Source organism: Cryptomeria japonica, chromosome 6 (assembly GCF_030272615.1).
Source record: "Cryptomeria japonica chromosome 6, Sugi_1.0, whole genome shotgun sequence".
In the NCBI taxonomy this organism is placed as follows: Eukaryota; Viridiplantae; Streptophyta; class Pinopsida; order Cupressales; family Cupressaceae; genus Cryptomeria; species Cryptomeria japonica.
In genome coordinates, this window is record NC_081410.1 from 342,702,294 (window position 1) to 342,721,690 (window position 19,397).

General features: G+C 34.6%; 1 protein-coding gene across 2 annotated transcripts in view; it reads right to left on the reverse strand.

The window, feature by feature from the left end:
- Positions 1–17,982: 17,982 nt before the first annotated feature.
- The window catches only part of LOC131077999 (uncharacterized), a 49,433-nt gene continuing 48,018 nt past the window's right edge, over positions 17,983–19,397 (reverse strand). Inside the window, exons 7-8 of one of the 2 annotated variants that reach the window (XM_058015631.2) lie at positions 18,727–18,762; positions 17,983–18,377 (exon numbers count right to left, since the gene is read on the reverse strand). In XM_058015631.2, coding sequence (XP_057871614.2) covers positions 18,321–18,377; positions 18,727–18,762 — 93 coding nt within the window. In that variant the 3' untranslated portion in view covers positions 17,983–18,320. Of the gene's footprint in view, positions 18,384–18,726; positions 18,763–19,397 lie in introns of both variants that reach the window. The other variant, XM_058015620.2, reaches the window with a different exon arrangement.

Here is a 19,397-nt window from a genome sequence, read left to right on the forward strand (position 1 = left end):
CAAGACATCATTGAAGGAGTTATCCTCAATGTCAATAGATCCTTTCCCAATCACATCCATGTATGTATGATTGCCCATCTAAATCTGTGGCATGGTGCAAGGCTCAAATGTAGAGAACATAGACTGTGAAGATGTCATATGATGAGAAGCCCCTGAATCTAGAAGCCATCTCTTTGAATCATGACTGGTAGTAGCACAAAGAGCTTTCCTTTTCTTGTCCCAAAAGAGTGAGTCTTCCCACTTGTAGAAGACATGAATGCTTGCCCTTTTCCTTTTGAATGTGAGGAAGTGGAAGTTAGTGAATCATCCTTCTTGTAGACATTAGGCAAATCAATGTTATTCTTTTTGATGATATGTGTGAGCTCATCAATCTTTTTAAAATGGCAACGACACTCCTCATGACCAAACTTTTTACAATAGGCACAAGTAGGTTTCTCCCTCTTTGGTGAAATATCCCTCTTGGAAGAGGATGTATCTCCTTGTTGTGGAGAGGACGATGCTTTGTCCTTAGGCTTTGATTGCCATTTCTTCTTGTTTGAGTTGTCCTTTCCTTGATTTCCTTTGTTCCTTTGATTTGCTACTAATGCTTGAGACTTAGAAGCCTTAAGAATGCCCATGCTTATCAACTTAGTTTGTTCCATCATCAACATTTCTTTGAAAGCATCAAAAGTAGGCATTGTGTAGCTTGAACCCATTGTCATCCTATGGGTTTGGAAACTAGAAACAAATGCTGCATATTCTTGTGGAAGCTTGCCCATCAAGTTGAAGATTAATTGAGTATCCTTCTTATCAATGCCACAATCTTTGAGTTGTGCCCTCAACTCATTTTCCTTGGTGACATAATCTTGTATAGTATCAAAGTTCTTGGGATCTAACATGGTGAGATCACTATCAATTTGATATCCCCTAATCTCATCAACTTGACCATACAAGTCTTGAAACTTTTTCCAAGCATCCTTGATTAGAGTACACTTCTCAATATGAAAAATGGGATCCTTTGATACATACTTTCTTAAGGTACCAATTGCCATGATATTTTTAGTGAGCCAATCCAAGTGACCAACTGGATCAACCTTAGGATCAACGGGAGCAACAATAGTTCCATCAATGTAATGAGTTAGTCCTTTTTCCATAAGTTTACTCCATGCATCAATTTTCCAAGTAGCATAATTATGAGGAGTTAAGAGAGGAAACTTAGAAGAACCCATAGCAACAAAAAGGAACACAAGAGCACAAAAGCACAAGAGACACCCCCCCAAATTAACTCAATCAAAGTACCCCCAAAAAATGATGATTTTGGCACTTTATATGTAGTGTGTGTACAATAGGCCACTTGCAAAACAAGGCTAAGTGGACTTCTGATTTCAATTTACAACTTCTCAAAATGAGATCTAAGAGACTTCAACAAATATTGCTAGTGATCTAAACTAAGATCCAAACAAAATGCAAGTACCAAATATGCCAAAAATGGCCAAATAATGAAAGTACAATTTCTACTTAAAATTACTGCAAACAAATGGCAGATTATGAAAGTAGATCAAAAAATATGCACTTTCAAAAAAAATGGCACATGAAAAGGAGTCCATATGAGCCCAAATGAAGCCTCCAAAGTTGTAAAAATTGGGATTTCACGATTTTCGAAAACCCTGTATCCAAGAAATAGAAACATCTTGCACCATTTTACAGATCACAAAATTCTACCCCAAAACAAAAAAAATTGCTCGAAAAAAAGAGTTCGGATGAGTGAGATATCGCTATTTGAAAATCGCCTGCAAAATTATAATTTCTGGAAAATTTCCGTCGCGGCTTCAAACTTCAAATGCCTCTAGATTTGGCCTTTGAAGTCCAATTTGGATGAAACAAAAGGCAAAACTAACTTTCTTGGACCTCCTCAATCCAATGGTAACCTCAGATTTGATCCATCAAGCTTCAATAATAACCTGCAATAGAAAATTCCAAAATGCAAACCCCAAATAGTATCAGATTTCTCTCAATTGGCAAACCAATGACACTCTAATGGCTCTCATACCATGTGAGACATGGACCAGCTCTGATACCATGTGATATTTTGCCAAGATCAAGAGGCAATGGAAAGCACAAATAAGAGAGAACAAAATAGATGATAGAAATAAACTGTATTCTATCAAGATGAAAAATATGATCAACTGGATCATTAAGCATTACATACAATGAATATAAGTCTTCTTATATAGGCAAGGCTATATGGATATGTGAACACACAAACATGACATGTGGCTCAATAAGAAACAAGGGTAGGTAGTAAATAGGTGTGGGTAGGTAGGAGAAATAATATAATAGTTCACATGAGGTGGATCACCCATTGAATGTGGAATATTATATTATTTCTCCTACCTACCCACATCAAATTTCTCTCAATTGGCAAACCAATGACACTCTAATGGCTCTAATACCATGTGAGATTTTGTCAAGATCAAGAGGAAATGGAAAGCACAAATAAAAGAGAACAAAATAGATGATAGAAATAAACTGTATTCTATCAAAATGAAAATACTGATCAACTGGATCATCAAGCGGTACATACAATCCAAGATTATGTCACAAAAGAAACTGAGCTAAGAGAAAAGCTAAAGGATTGTGGAATTGACAAAAAGGATACTCAATTGGTTTATAACTTGTTGGACAAGCTTCCTTTAGAGTATGTAACCTTTGTATCTAGCTTTCACACCCATAGGTTAGCTCAAGGTTCCTCATACACTTCTCCCTCATTTGATTCATTCACGGAGATGTTGATACTTGAGCAATCTAAGCTGATCACGATGGGGATTCTCAAATCTTCAAAGTCACAAGCTTTGGTGGCTAACAAAGGGAATCAAAATAATCAAGGAAAAGGCAAGAATCAAAAGCAACCTAAGTCTAAACCACAACAAGATGGAGCACAATCTTCCTCTCCACAACAAGGTGATTCACCATTCTCACCTAAGAGGAAATCATATAAGGACAATCTTTTTTGTGGATATTGCAAGAAGTCATGACATGATGAACATCATTGTTATAAGAAGGATATTGATGAGTTGAAGAATCTTCTTGAGAAGAATAGAATCAACCTACCTTCTAGAATGTCTACATCGGCTTCTTCTTCCAAGGATAAAGGAAAGGATCACTCTTTTGGGACAGATAAAGGAAAGGGACAAGCTCTTTGTGCTACTAAAAGTCATGATTTAGGGAGATGGCTTCTAGATTCAGGGGATTCTCATCATATGGCATCTTCACAGTCTATGTTTTCTACATTTGAGCCTTGCCACATGCTGCAGATTTTGATGGGCAATCATATTATTACACCTTACTTAAGTTTACTTAGGAAATGCATTTCATAGTAGTTTGGGTATGAGACACTTGGGTATTTGTGCCACATTGGGATAGTGTGTGTAGGAGAATTTCCACCTTTTATGGTGTGATCTTGTTGTTACACTCCACATTCAGTGGGTGATCCACCTCATGTGGAATATTATATTGTTTCTCCTACCTACCCACACCTATTTCCTACCTACCCTTATTTCTTATTGAGCCACACGTCATGTTTGTGTGCTCACATATCCATATAGCCTTGCCTATATAAGCAGGCTCATATTCATTGTATATAGAACAACGATTGATGATCCAGTTGATCAGTATTTTCATCTTGATAGAATACAGTTTATTTCTATCATATATTTTGTCTCTCTTATTTGTGATTTCCATTGCCTCTTGATCTTGGCAAAATCTCACATGGTATCAGAGCCATTAGAGTGTCATTGGTTTGCCAATTGAGAGAAATTTGATGCTATTTGGGGTTTGCATTTTGGAGATTTCTATTGCAGATTTTTATTGAAGCTTGATGGGTCAAATCTGAGGTCATCATTGGATTGAGGAGGTCCAAGAAAGTCAGTTTGGCCTTTTATTTCATCCAAATCGGACTTTAGAGGTCAAATCTAGAGGCATTTGAAGTTTGATGCTGCAGCAAAAAATTTCCAGAAATTATAATTTTGCAGACAATTTTCAAATAGTGATATCTCACTCATTCGGACTCATTTTTTCAAGCATTTTTTTTTGTTTTGGTGTAGAATTTCGTGATCTATATAGTGGAGTAGGATTTTTCTGATTTTTGGATACAGATTTTTCCAAAATAGATACAATAGAGAGACAAAATATAGGATAAGAATAAATTGTATTCTCATCAATAGATAGATGATCAATTGTTCAATTTACATACAATGTAGATGAGCCTGCTTATATAGGCAAGGCTATATGGATATGTGAGCACACAAACATGACATGTGGCTCAATAAGAAACAAGGGTAGGTAGGAAATAGGCGTGGGTAGGTAGGATAAATAATATAATAGTCCACATGAGGTGGATCACCCACTGAATGTGGAGTGTAACAACAAGATCACACCATAAAAGGTGGAAATTCTCCTACACACACTATCCCAATGTGGCACAAACACCCAAGTGTCTCATACCCAAACTATTATGAAATACATTTCCTAAGTAAAATTAAGTATAGTGTAATAATATCCATGATGAATAATTTTTTACACCAACACTAATAATTGGTATCAAAATTATTTATTTCAGTAATTAGGCAAGAAATTTCATATTCGAGTGGGAAAAATGGTGGAAGAAGGCAAGTTTAAGGTTGAAATGTTCAACGACCAAAACTATCCGCTATGGAAGATTCAAATGGGAGATTATCTATATTAGAAGGGCCTTTTCTTACAGTTGGGTGCGAAAACAAAGAAGCCAACAAATATGTCAAATCTAGAATGGAAGGTTCTCTATAGAAAGACACTAGGAGTAATAAGGTTGTGACTAGTAGCATCATTAGCTTTTTAATATATCAAAAATAACAAGAACAATGGATTTAATGTTGACATTAGACAAACTGTATGAAAAAACCTCAACTTCCAATAAGGTATTTCTTATGAACAAAATTTAATATGAATATGTTAGAAGGTGGATCTATTACTGATCATTTAAATGAATTTAATAAAGTCACTAGTCAATTAATTTTTGTAAAAGTAACCTTTGATTATGAGGTTAGGGCTCTCTTTATTTTGTGATATTGCTAGAAAGTTGGAATAGCTTAGTCATGGCTATAAATAATTGTATCTCTAGTTCATACACTTTAAATTTTGATGATGTTGTTGGTGTATCCTTAGCAAGGAAATGTGATGGAAAATCATAGGTGAGACATCACGTAATGTTTTGACTGTTTAGAACAAGGAAAAAGAGGAATGAGGCCAACAAAGTATGGAAGATCTATAAGGGGCGAATCCAAATCTAGAGTAAGGTTGGATTGTTGGCACTATAGAAAGAAAGGACACTTAGACAAATATTGGTGGTTTCAAAAAGGAAAACAAGGAGATGGACAAAAAGAAAACAATGAGGAATCAAATGTAGTAGGCAATGCATTGCAGGATAATTGAATCCTTTCTTTAGATAAAATTACTAATTCTTGGGTGTTAGATTTAGGGGCTTCATTTAATGCCACACCCCATAAGAAATATTTTCTAAATCATGTTCAAGGTGATTTTGGATAATTTTATTTGGGTGATGACGAACCATACAAAATTGTTGGAAAGAACAATATGCAGATAAAATTACCAAATGAAAATCAGTGGTTCTTGAAAGAGGCGATACATGTTCCTAATTTGAGAAGAAATCCAATTTCAATAAGACAATTGGAAAGTGCAGGCTGCACAAACATTTATAGATAATTTGTGGAAAGCCACTTAAGGATATTTGATAATAGAAAAAGGAGAAGGTAGGTACATTGTATTTATGTACTAGTAACTTCAATTTTTCATTTTCATTAGCTTCCACGGGAACAAAAAAAATATTATGACACAATAGCCTTGTGCATATGAGTGAGAAGGGGATGAAGATTCTCCATTCAAGGAATTTATTGCTAGGTTTGAAGCAATTTGATTTGGATTTTTATGAAAAATAAAAAGTCATATTTCTCATAGTTGGGAAAGAAAAGAAGAGTGCAAAGTTAGATCTTGTGCATCCAAATTATGGGGACTGGCTCAAATATCTTCTCTTAGTGGCTCTCACTATTATGTTACTTTTACTGATGATGCAACTAGAAAAACCTAGGTTTATTTAATTCCTAGAAAATATTATGTACTTAATACTTTTAAGAAATGCAAAGCTTTGGTTGAAAATGAGACGAGAAATAAGTTGAAGTGTCTTGGTGTGTCTAAATGGATGAATAGAACAATCATGGAGTGTGCAAGGAGTATGAGATTATATGCAGGATTGCCATAATAGTTTTGAGCGAATTTGTAGATAATATTGTTTACTTAATGAATAGAGGGCCTTTAGGTTCCTTAGATGACGGTATTCTAGAGGAGGCATGGACGGGTAAAAAGGTAAACTACTCATTTATATAAAAAATTGGTTGTGCAACATGTTGGAGACTATGATGTTGTCATTGATGACAACCCTCAGTATTGTGGAGATTGTTGTCAGTGATGTCTCTTGTGCAATTATATCCTTAGTGGTATGTTGTCATTAATAGAGTGCATATGAGTGTTAAGGAGATAGTGCAGATGGTTGATGGTTGTTCTATCAGATTTGTGTTGTCATTGAAGATGTTCATGATTGGATGTCCACCCTCATGGCATTGATGTATATACTTAGTGTGTTTTGGTATCTTGTTTGATGATGTAGTGATGTGTTAAAACAGTGATGATTGGATGTTATCACGATGATATCATATTAAGATGAGGATTAGAAGCATTAAGTTGAGGATTAGAAGTATTAAGATGAGGATTAGGAGCATGGTGATAAAGTGCTACAATGATGTTTTGGTCACTCTGGATTAATGAAGTGTGAAAATGTAGGAAGATGTGTTGAAATTTGCTCGAGAAAATTTTCTCTACACTACTTTGCATTTGATGTAATAATCTTGTAGTTTTGGATTTAAGATGTATGTGTTGTGGAAGTTGCACTCCTATCTTTTCAATTTTCTGGTGTTGCCACAATATTCTCTAGCAAATGCAATAAGTTGTCAAGTTGGTTGTTTATCAGAATTGGTCCAAAAAATGCTTCACATTGATATTTTTTCTCTCACAGCTTGGTGGACATGCTTAAATTGATTTTGTAATGTCTTAGTTCATATTCTAGGTGATGAAGTATATCACATGAACGTTTTATGTTGTTCTTTCTCATGATTGTGTCCTCTAGCCTTTCGGGTATGAAGATCTCTGTATCAGATTTGGTCACAAATATCACAGGAAAACAAATTGTTGCATTTCTCTTGAACTACATCATATATCGCTATGGCATACCCATGACCATTATCACCGATAATGGGCGACCATTCAAGAACCAGGATGTACAAGAGCTATGTGAAAAATTCAAGATCCAAAGCAGATTCTCCACACCTTACTATCCACAAGGGAATGGACAAGCAGAAGCATCAAACAAAACAATTTTGAAAATCCTCAAAAAAATAGTGAATGATGCTGGCAGAGATTGGCATATTTAATTGAACCCTGCTCTATGGGCCTACAGTCCCAGTATCCGCACACCAACAGGTGCCACACCTTTCTCTCTTCTCTATGGATCAGAAGAAATACTACCAATAGAAGTAGAGATACCTTTTCTTCGAGTATCCTTAAAAGGCCTTATCCCAAACGAAGCACAAAGATTATCCAGACTACAAGAAATAGAATTAATCCATGAACGAAGACAAAATGCCTTTGATCATTTAAAGGTGTATCAGCAAAGAATGTGTCGCAGTTACAATCATAAGGTCAAACTGAGAGCATTTCAAGTTGGAGAACAAGTACCAAAGGAAAATCCACGCAACTAGGCAGCTCGAGAAAAGAAAGGGAAGTTTGAACCAAACCGGTTGGGTTCGTTTGTGGTCACAGTAGTATTTGGGTCAAGAACCTATGACCTATAAACACAGGATGGGGATCAGCTCGAAGAACCCATCAATAGCATGCATCTAAAGAAGTTTTATGTCCGGAAAAGCAGAAAAATCCAAAAACAGTGAAAAAGCAAAAAAATCAAAAACACCGAAAAGGCAAAAAATACAAAAACGGTGAAAACAAAAACAAAACAAAAAAAACAAATATAAGAAAAAGTGCAATAAAAACAGATGGTGAAAACCTGGTAACAGGTGCTATCTGTCTGCTAGCTCTCCATCTATTAGTTCATGCATCCTTCCACTTGCATTTCATTTCCCATCTGTGTTGCTCATATCTATAATAAAGCCTTTGTACATACGCAGGCATCGCAGCTGATTTCTCACCATGGTTTGGATCATTGGGTATATCATAATAAGTTTGTTTCTAGGCTTGGGGCAAAATCCTGCACCTAGCTGGGGGCAAATTTTTCATCATTTTGAGCTTAATCAAGCAGGTAGAACAACAGTTAGCCAGCTCTTGCCACGCGAAAACTGAGACACATTCAACGTTGAGCACAAGATCAAATTATCAACCATCAACTATCACCTATCAATCTGCACATTACAAACACTTTTCAATGAATGATATCTTTTACCTAATGATTTTTGTACTTTAATCATTGATTGTTCAACTTTTATATCTTGATTTTCGTTATCATGATTTCTAAGTGACTCCAGGATGTCTCTGAATAGAGGAACAAGGAAGGAACACGATATTTTTATTGTTTGTTGTCTATAAATTAATCATTAATCTGTGCAGATTTGTCTCAGGACATGATCATCGGAGTATCATCGAAGACATTTCTGATTTCATATAGAAATGGTTAATATTGCCTGTTTTACGCAAGCAACACTCCGGTCATCTTGGTTCAATTATACCTCGATGTTTGTGCTCACTTGCAATATCAAAATCCAAAAAAATTAGTGCTCGAGTCATCTTGGTTCAATTATACCATCGATGTTTGCACTCACTTCCCACAGTTTAAAAATCTCAATGATGACACAAAACAATAACCCAGTGATTGGTCCGATCGCAGCATTGCATTTCATTTGCATTTAGCTTACATTTCATTCTTGCATAGGATCCCAAAAGCTCATCTTCTCCAAGGCCAAATCTATTGCAGGAATCATCAATGCATCATCATAGGTGTATACACAATTAGATCGATGACTCATCTCTCTCCAGATATTGTCGACCCAAAGCGAATCTTATGCTACTCCCTCAAATATGCAACATCAGCACATCTGAATATCCCTGCAACATGATATCAACAAAATGTCAGTTCTTTATCCAATCAATCTTATCAATTCTATCAATCCATCTCATCTGATCCATCCTATCATGTCTTACATAGGATGTATCTTTCTTGGAACCAGACATTTTGATCAAGTCTTATACAGGATATATCATTCCTGAAACCAGACATTGTGATCATCTTAGTCTTATACAGGAGGTCTCATTCTTGAAACCAAACTAGATCTTGATCTTATCAATCTATTCAATCTTATTGAATTCAATCAAGCTTTATCAATCATCACATCCAGAACCACATCATAGTGATCAAAGAACTCGCACTTTCATCAACCAACGTTGCAAAAACCAAATTATTTCTAATCGAGAAATCAATTTCGCAAAGATTCAAACACTCCATAGGTCAATTATCTCAATTGATCTCCCGAAGGGGCATCATCGTACCGCAATTTATCAATCAATGTTTGGGGCATCCTATCGAACCAATATCACATCAACATCATCAAAATGAGATTATTATTTGAATCAACTCATCATCACACCTTCAAAGAGGCGCCAAATGTATACACCTAAAAATGGTCTAAAGATAATTAATTAAATAAGCAATTATTTAATTAATCCCCTTTCCCGATTTAATTGAATTCATTAGCAATTTGATTAAATTCTCCCATTCATCTACTTATTAATAAATCTAAAGATTTATTTAATAGGTTCATCTCAATAGTCCCCTTTGATTAATTAATCTGAATTAATTAATCCTCCCCCATTTAATTCATTTCTTCTAATTCCCTAATTAATTAAAACAAATCAATTTATGAGTTTGTTGAAAGTTAATTAGCCTTTTCCAATTAGTTGAATTTTTAAATTCAAATTACCCACATGCCTCCTAACTTCTAACCACCTAACCTAACCACCCCCTAACCTAACCCATTCCACCTAACCCTGGGTTTAACTAACCCTATCCTATCTTGCACATCCTAACCTCCTTATCCTAACCTCCTATGGGGTGGATATTCTCCCCTTGAGACACATGGCACTTATGCCACATGTCTCCTCCCTTGGACACTTGCCCTCTTATGAGGAAGGCTCCTTGACACTTGTCACCACAGAGATGACAAGTGACCCTCACTCTAACCTCTTCTCCAACCTCCTCCAATTTGACCCTTGATAGATTCAGACTCAATCTTGACTGTTGATTCCTGCCACCTCACCCCGGGCCTCGAAAATCCTATAAATATCCCCCATTTTGGAGCACAAAGGATCCCATCTCATATTATCTTAAGAATTTCTATTATAGGCACAACCATTCTTGCATATCATTTAAGCATTGTTATTATAGGCAATTGCATCTTAGATCTAGCTTAATTTGATCATATTCTAGCGTAATTGTTTAATCATATAGCATAATCAATCTCTTTTTCTATCTTAATTGCATCTTCATTTAGCATAATTAGCTTCTTGGATTAATCTAGCATAATCATGCATTCATCTAGCTTGCACATCATATCATTTTAAATCCTTCGTCTTGGTGTAGTCAAGTCACTGAGATTGCTCATCTAGATCTGAGAGCAAATCCACACTCGCATCTTTTAGGAGGCGATAGGTCGCTGTGTCATGGTTTATCTTTCGTTTGACTTCAATTTGCTAACCATGTTTTTAATGATCTATTGAGTGTTTGTGTTGCAGCTGCAAGTATCCTACTTCACACACACGACACATTGTAATTCAAATATTCATGTATCCTACTACAAGATTGTGAATCTCTTTAGCATGTCCTTTCTATCTTGCTTGGAGATAGCAAACTTCCTCAACAAGTCCTTTCTAGGAGCAGTGTGCTTCCTTAGGCAGTGCGCCTTAAAACAAATTACAAATTTGTTCATATATTGTGAGATAGCTCTCATTGTGGTTTTTCCCTTCTTAGGTTTTCCACATAAATTTGGTGTTCTCTTGTGCACTAGTGTTCATTGTTTTATCTTTTATTGATGTTGTTCAGATTAAGGATTTTTTTATTTGAATTGTGTTTAAAAGTTCAAATTTTGTTCAAGATTGATTCCCCCCTCCCCCCTCTTAGCCTTGTGGTGTGTTCAACAAAGCATTTGTCCATAATGACATAGAAAATAAGCAAAGATTGAGGTAAAATCCAAAAAATGCACTTTTATTGGATATGGAGATAATTTTGGTTATCATTTATTGTATTATGAGAATCACAAAATCATTAGGAGTAGATTTGTCATATTCTATTAGGTCATGAAAAAATCAATTGCAAGGAAAGAACTAGAAAAAAGAAAACACAAAATATACAATGCTTTACGAAATCCTAGAAAATGTAGTTCCAACGGTGCAAAATAATCAAAATATTCAACAACTTGAACAACAATGAGTACCTCAAACTCCTACAAGAAGATCTACCAGGATAAGTAGAGCCCCTGAACAATAGTCTCCTTAATTGTGTTATGTATTATTGAATAATTTTGGTGAACCAAAAAGTTATGAAGAAGTAATGTAGGTAGAAATCAGCTCCTTTAGAACACTCTCAAAACATTCAAACTTCACAAGTTGAACAACCGTATTCATGGGTCTTTCCCCTTGAAAAACATGAACAATAAGAATCAACATTGGATGATATAAGAGAATTTGAAAAGGATCCAAAGGGTGTGAAATTTTTGGAAGCAGTCCTTAATTCAAATCCTAATTACTATAGCATCACAAATTAATTGACAAGTCACCTAGTTTCTAAGTGCAACATCATACAACAAGATATATTGGTGTTTCTTTAAAAAATCTTAAGGAGAATGTAAAATAGAGAATGAAATTCTTATACTATGGTGAGGAGGTATGTCAATGGCATTACATATGTAGTATATAATGACCATGTATTTATGGAGTTGTGGAGCCACACACATCTTGGGTACTGTAATTACCATTGATGATGATTAGGTAGATGCTAATGCCAAAACAATTGTGGTCCTTCCAAAGGATCCCAATGCAAAAATATTTGAAATTCATAGAGTTTATGGATAAGCAAAGTAATAGAAAAGCATAAGAAGCTACATGAAAAATGGGGTTTCGAGAAGCTACAATGCTTTACGAAATCCTAGAAAATGTAGTTTCAACGGTGCAAAATAATCAAAATATTTAACAACTTGAACAACAATGAGTACCTCAAACTCCTACAAGAAGATCTACCAGGGTAAGTAGAGCCCCTGAACAATAGTCTCCTTAATTGTGTTATGTATTATTGAATAATTTTGGTGAACCAAAACGTTATGAAGAAGTACTGTAGGTAGAAATCAGCTCCTTTAGAACACTCTCAAAACATTCAAACTTCACAAGTTGAACAACCGTATTCATGGGTCTTTCCCCTTGAAAAACATGAACAATAAGAATCAACATTGGATGATATAAGAGAATTTGAAATGGATCCAAAGGGTGTGAAATTTTTGGAAGCAGTCCTTAATTCAAATCCTAATTACTATAGCATCACGAATTAATTAACAAGTCACCCAGTTTCTAAGTGCAACATCATACAACAAGATATATTGGTGTTTCTTTAAAAAAGCTTAAGGAGAATGTAAAATAGAGAATGAAATTCTTATACTATGGTGAGGAGGTATGTCAATGGCATTACATATGTAGTATATAATGACCATGTATTTATGGAGTTGTGGAGCCACACACATCTTGGGTATTGTAATTACCATTGATGGTGATTAGGTAGATGCTAATGCCAAAACAATTGTGGTCCTTCCAAAGGATCCCAATGCAAAAATATTTGAAATTTAGAGAGTTTATGGATAAGCAAAGTAATAGAAAAGCATAAGAAGCTACACGAAAAATGGGGTTTCGAGAAGGATCCTCCACCTCTGGTAGTCATAGAGGTTTGTAACTCACTATAGCCCACAACATCAAAAGAAATTCAAATATGATGCTCAAAGAGATTAAAAAATAGGCCCCCTAATATTGATATTAGGGATTGAGAGACCTTCAAAAGGTTAGGAGTAAAGGAGTTAGAGAAAAGGTCACCACACATAACAACAAAAAGGAAATCACTCACTACTCTCTCAAAGGATAAACAAGATGAATGAGAATACTCTCCTACTAAACAAACCGTAAAAATGTTATTACAATTAGTGCTTTAAAAGTATTGGAGAAGCAAAATGATCCAAACCTAAATTCTCTTTAAAGCAAAAAGAAAAAAGACCAATAAAAGATTTAGAAGAGGATATAACATCAACAAAGGAAAGATGAGGGAACGCAAAGGGCCATAAGGACCCAAATAGATAAGTTAAAAAGTGGTTAAAGAAAAAGTGCCCAAGAAAATAAATAACACAAGAACCAAAAATAGCAAAAACTATAGTAACACAAGAAAAAAATGACCTACTAAATGTTAAGCTACTCTATATGTATTTCTCCACCCTTGATATGCCACTCCAAACAACACAAATGTATATATAAGTGTAAAGAAGAAATCAACAGGTCAACTTAAAGTTATGTTGGACTACAATGTTGGCAATCTTGAGCCAATGGTAGCAATTACTATAGGATTTCTAGAAGAATTTATAGAAGCCATCAAGGCCAAAAGGGAAGAAGTTGTACAACTAGAGGAGCAAATAAGAAAAGAGGTATTGAAACATATGGCAACATAATACGAGCTAACTCCCACCAATAAGGAAAAATTAAAACATTTGCAAAATGATGAGTTAAAATCAAAATAGAGAGTTGACACCCTCATATCGCCTACAAATGAAGCCAAGGAAATATGAGGATGCAACTATGGAAGCAACAAAGAAAGCTTATCACATCTTGAGGATGGACAAAATGACAAAAGAAGTGCAAATAGACTATGGAATAGAGGGGATAAATGTGGAAGATGTGACTTGGAATATTACAAATCAAACCATGAATGATGTAAAGAAAAAATAACAAGAGGAAAAGCGGGGGGAGGAACAAGAATAAAATCATCTAGAAGAGAGAAAAGAGAGCCAACAAATGTCATGGAAGATGCATATTTATGAAAAGGCAAAAAAAAAGATAAAAGGAAAGCAGTCGTGGGGGAATTAACCGCTTCTAGAACATCACAAGTCAAGGATTCAATAGATTAGATTAAGTTTTTTTTGTTTTTAACATAATAGAGACAACTGCAACCAATGGTCACTATACCACAAATATTGTTTACCTCTACTCTACTAGGAACACAAGTGAGTTTGACAATTCTTCAATTTGCAAATAAGGGACATTATGAATAATAATGCATTGGGAAAACTACTAACACAATATATGAGCCTCAATGAGAATTCAAAACAAACAGTGGGAGAGTCACAAGCTAGGTTTCCACAACTTGCCTCACATACTTCCTTGTCATTGAATGTTCTATTTAAATCAAACATTCATAACTCTATGGCAAACTAGCATAATCCGGAAGCAAGGGAGGAATTCAAGCAAAGGATTGTGATAGATCTTTAAGCAAAATAGCTAGAAGAAACTGAACTTGAGTGTGCCACTACACAAACCCAATTACATATCCAATTAACGATGTGTAAGGCACTTGCAACAGTGTATATATAATGCTCCAATATTGTTTGGCCCGGTTAACTTCCACAAGAAATTTGAAAAATCAATTGGAAAGCCTATAAATAAATATTGCAAGTAAGACTACTTATGATGGTATGAAAGATTTGGATGACATTATTTAAGTGCAAATAGAAAGTCTACACATCACATGTAAGAGTAACATAGATGTCTATTTGCCCAAATGACCCATTTGTGAGTAGTAGTCAACTTAAGATTGTCACATCCCACAAGTCTATTAGTGGATACTTGAACATTTACAAACACAATTGTAGCACCAAATTCTCTTGAAGCGGGAGACATAATTCTAATTAAAATTCATGACCATGTTCATCTTCTCTAACAAGCCATAGGCCATTGGATTCATATTATCAACTTCAAGAGATTGTTAAGAAATCATTCCACAATCCAACATTATCACACTTGTGCAAACCTCGAACAACTTTTTTTTGAGTAGTCGCGGCTCAATTTGTTGCACTATTGGACAAAGCTAGCATGTCTTGAGAACAAGACGAAGATTCCACTTAAGAAGGATATTGGCAAGACAAAGCTACACCTCCCCCATTAGGTTGAAAATTGAAATGATGATTTAGTGGAAATGGTGAAAACCTACAATGTTGGCAAAGATTTTTTTGCATGAAACCCCAAACCAAACAAAGCAAGCTAAACCTATCACAAGTCAAGAACAACACATTTAGTCGACATACAACATGCCCAAAACACATCAAGAGCAAGGGACTCCCTCTATATAATTGTATATATAAGTAGAAGATTGAAAAGATGGAGATAATATATGAGAGGGACTCCCTCTATATAATTGTATATATAAGTAGAAGATTGAAAAGATGGAATATATGAGAGTAAAAGATTGAAGAATGATATGTGAGAATATTGCACCAAAAGTGTGTGTGTTGGAGGAGTGTGAGTGTGTGTGCATGTGTGTGGAATTAAACAATGATATGCCTCATAATGACACATTTTGTGTATAGTGAGCTATAAATTTACAATGTAGTTGACCATGTTGAGAAAATATATTTTGCTTTGTTATGCCTGTTCTCTTGGTCACATCCTTCTATAATCTATGTTGAGTGTATAATGAGCTATAATATACAATGTAGTCAAGCATCTTGAAAAAAAATATTTTGCTTTATTAGGCATGTTTTGTTTGTCACATCCTTCTATAATCCAATACATAAGCCTTAGAACATTCACTTACCCCTCTTTTTGGGTTATTAATACAACCCTCAAGAAACTAGAACTCAAACTTGATTTGTGGCCCATTCTTGCCAAGACATTAGCTATCCCAAGTCAAGTACAACACATTTAGTCAACATACAACATGCCCAAAACATATCAAGAGCAAGGAACTCCCTCTATATAATTGTCGATTGAAAAGATGGAGATAATATATGAGAGGAAAAGATTGAAGAAAGATGTGTAAGAATATTGCACCACAAGTGTGTGTGTGTGCTATAATATTCATAGTAGTTGAGCATGTTGAAAAAATATATTTTGCTTTGTTATGCATGTTTTCTTTGTCACATGCTTTGATAATCTATGTTGAGTGTATAATTAGCTATAATATTCAATGTAGTCAAGCATCTTGAAAAAATATATTTTGCTTCGTTAGACATGTTTTTTTTGCCGCATCCTCCTATAATCTAGTACATAGGCCTTAGAACATTCACTTGCCCATCTTTTTGGGTTATTAATACAACCCTCAAGAAACTAGAGCTCAAATATTTGATTTGGGGGAGCTCAAATATTTGATTTGTACCCCATCCTTGCCAACACATAAGCATATTAATTTCAAGCCTGCAAAGACAATGTCATCTAATGGTTGTGAATCTACATGTATGCCCTTCGCCATCGGTTACAAAATAAAAATGTGTTCCAAAGTTGGAAAATCGTTTAAGAAAGTGTATTTGTTCTTTTAAGATGACAGTGGGAAGAGAAGTGGAAAATTTATACAAATTTATATGTAGTTGAATATACATCCAACATCCTAGAGAATGCTAACTTTAGACAATGGATTCAACAAATAGAATATTAGTGCAATTCTTCTAAATACTATTGCTTCCCATGAAGATGGTCATTTGGTGAAGGAATGCTCCCTTCGTGGAAAGCCAAAAACCCAAGCTACAATGCAATATGATTAGAAAATCGATAAAGTTTTAAAGATTTAAACGAGTTTCTCACCTGCTTGCAACTATAAAAAATTCAATACATGTATTCGAAGATACTTCTAGCTCGCAAATATTAGAAAACTGTTATATGGCTCTTAATATAGTTGTGGAACTCAAATTATTCTTTTAATAAAATACAATTTTAACCTTCGTTATTAAAAAAAAACAAAAAAAATAGTATGGAAGCAATTATTAACAACCTTTCAAGAGCATAAAATTCAATACATGTATTCGAAGATACTTCTAGCTCGCAAATATTAGAAAACTGTTATATGGCTCTTAATATAGTTGTGGAACTCAAATTCTTCTTTTAATAAAATACAATTTTAACCTTCGTTATTAAAAAAAAACAAAAAAAATAGTATGGAAGCAATTATTAACAACCTTTCAAGAGCATAGGCACGAAACTTTTAGGCATGCTACCATTGGTCACAAATTAGTCTCCGTGAAGTTATTAGCCTTCGTTTCCCATGTTTGGAGATTAATCCTTGAAAGAATTATTACAATCAAAAACTATAAATGAAAATTTTGGTCACCATACTTATTTTCGCCATAAATGAATCCTTTGAAATGCTTATAAACTAGCTTGGATTATTGAGAGAATACACACGCATACTGACAAATGTAACGGGCATGACTATGCTTCTCAGCACAGAAGTTAAACCTCGCCACTGCTTCACATCTCACTACCTTTTGTGTAATAACTTTGTAGTCAGCTTTGCTGCATTGTCTACATATAATATTTCTATTATGAGTTTAATATTTAATCTTTTGGGTTAAGCCGTTGAGCCGTGTCTATGAATCTTTAATATAAATACTTCTGTTCATTCTTCAATCAGTAAACAGCCTTCAACGAATATGAGGCACTAGCAGAATTTCTATTAGAGTTCTTATTGAATCTCTTGGGTTAAGCCCTGTTTATAAATCAATATAAATGTTTTTGTCCATTCTTCACACAAGTATCTAGCCAATATGTATCTAACATCTAAAGCAGGTTGCTTAAGTTTCCTTACAGAAGTAGAATTCCTCGATATCAAAAAAAAAAGTTATAAATTGCCATAAGTGACACAGAGAAATTCTCGACCTTTTCTAGCCTCTTACTAATTAGACAAACAGATTGTTTTGAGTCTTTGACCAAGGTACTATACAAGTAAAGAATTAAAATCTCTTCAGTTAAATGTAATCCTTACAACCTAAACAATACCATATTTATTGAAATGCCCCTTCTGATTTCTGGAGGGTGCAGAAACTAATTTCTACTTTCCATCATGATGCCATACGCAATCTGGCAAATGAAATAGTTGCATGTATAAATTGCACTTGTGAAGCTGACAATAAAAAAACAAGCGATGCCATAGCGAGTCTTACATTTTACAATAAACATTCGTTGAAGCTAACAGAACAAAACAAGTGATACCATACTGAATACTGAATCTACAAGAAACGGAGGACATTGCATATATTAGTCTATTACTAGTGGCTCAGTTGTCAGACTAACTAAAACCAAATCACAAATTAAAAGCACAGAGGAAACGCATACTTTATAAGCAAAGGGTCATTGCATATATTAACCTAATCCTGTTAGCTCAATTGTAAGATTAACTAAGACCAAATCGCAAATCACAGGCACATAAGAAGCTCACAGAAATCACAATAGTCACCCATCGCTTTGTTACAAAAGATTGGTGAGAATCACATGCATCCTTCATTTGATTCATCATTAATTCGACTACATTTACACCTCAAAGTTACATCAACAGTAAAATTAACACCGTACCCTTTTCCTTCTAGTCTCAGAATCGTCATTACCTTCCTGCAATGGACAAAAATCAAAATGACGTCAGATTGAACTTTCACTAATAAAAATTGACAAGCTCCCTCCTTATTATAGAAGGCTTGTAAAAAGACAATAGAATACAGAGATAAACATGATTCAAAATATAAAGGCCGAAAACTATATAAAAACTTGTATAAATAGATGAAGATGGTCCTTCACAAGGAAGTGTCATGAAATTCATAAGGTCTAGAAGGAAATAATGAATATGTTTTATAGAAACACCCATCTATTCACAAGGTGTGAAAACTGCACAATGCTAGACTGAGATTTTAGTTAATAATGCAACAAAGTTGAAAATATGTTCAATGGCAGAAGATTGAGCTACAAAAGCAGGCAGAATATCCACATTAATACAGAACAGGATGAAAGGGTTCAGGAAAAATATGTGCATCATCCAGTTGATAAGAATTAAAATACGTGCATCATCCAGTTGATGATAAGAATTAAAATGTATTCATCGTCCAGTTGATGATAACAATTAAAATATGTGCATCATCCAGTTGATGATAAGAATTAAAATGTGTGCATCATCCAGTTGAGGATGAACAAATCACATTTAGTATACTATATACTAACAACTATAGATAAGACACTCGACTCAACCAAATTGT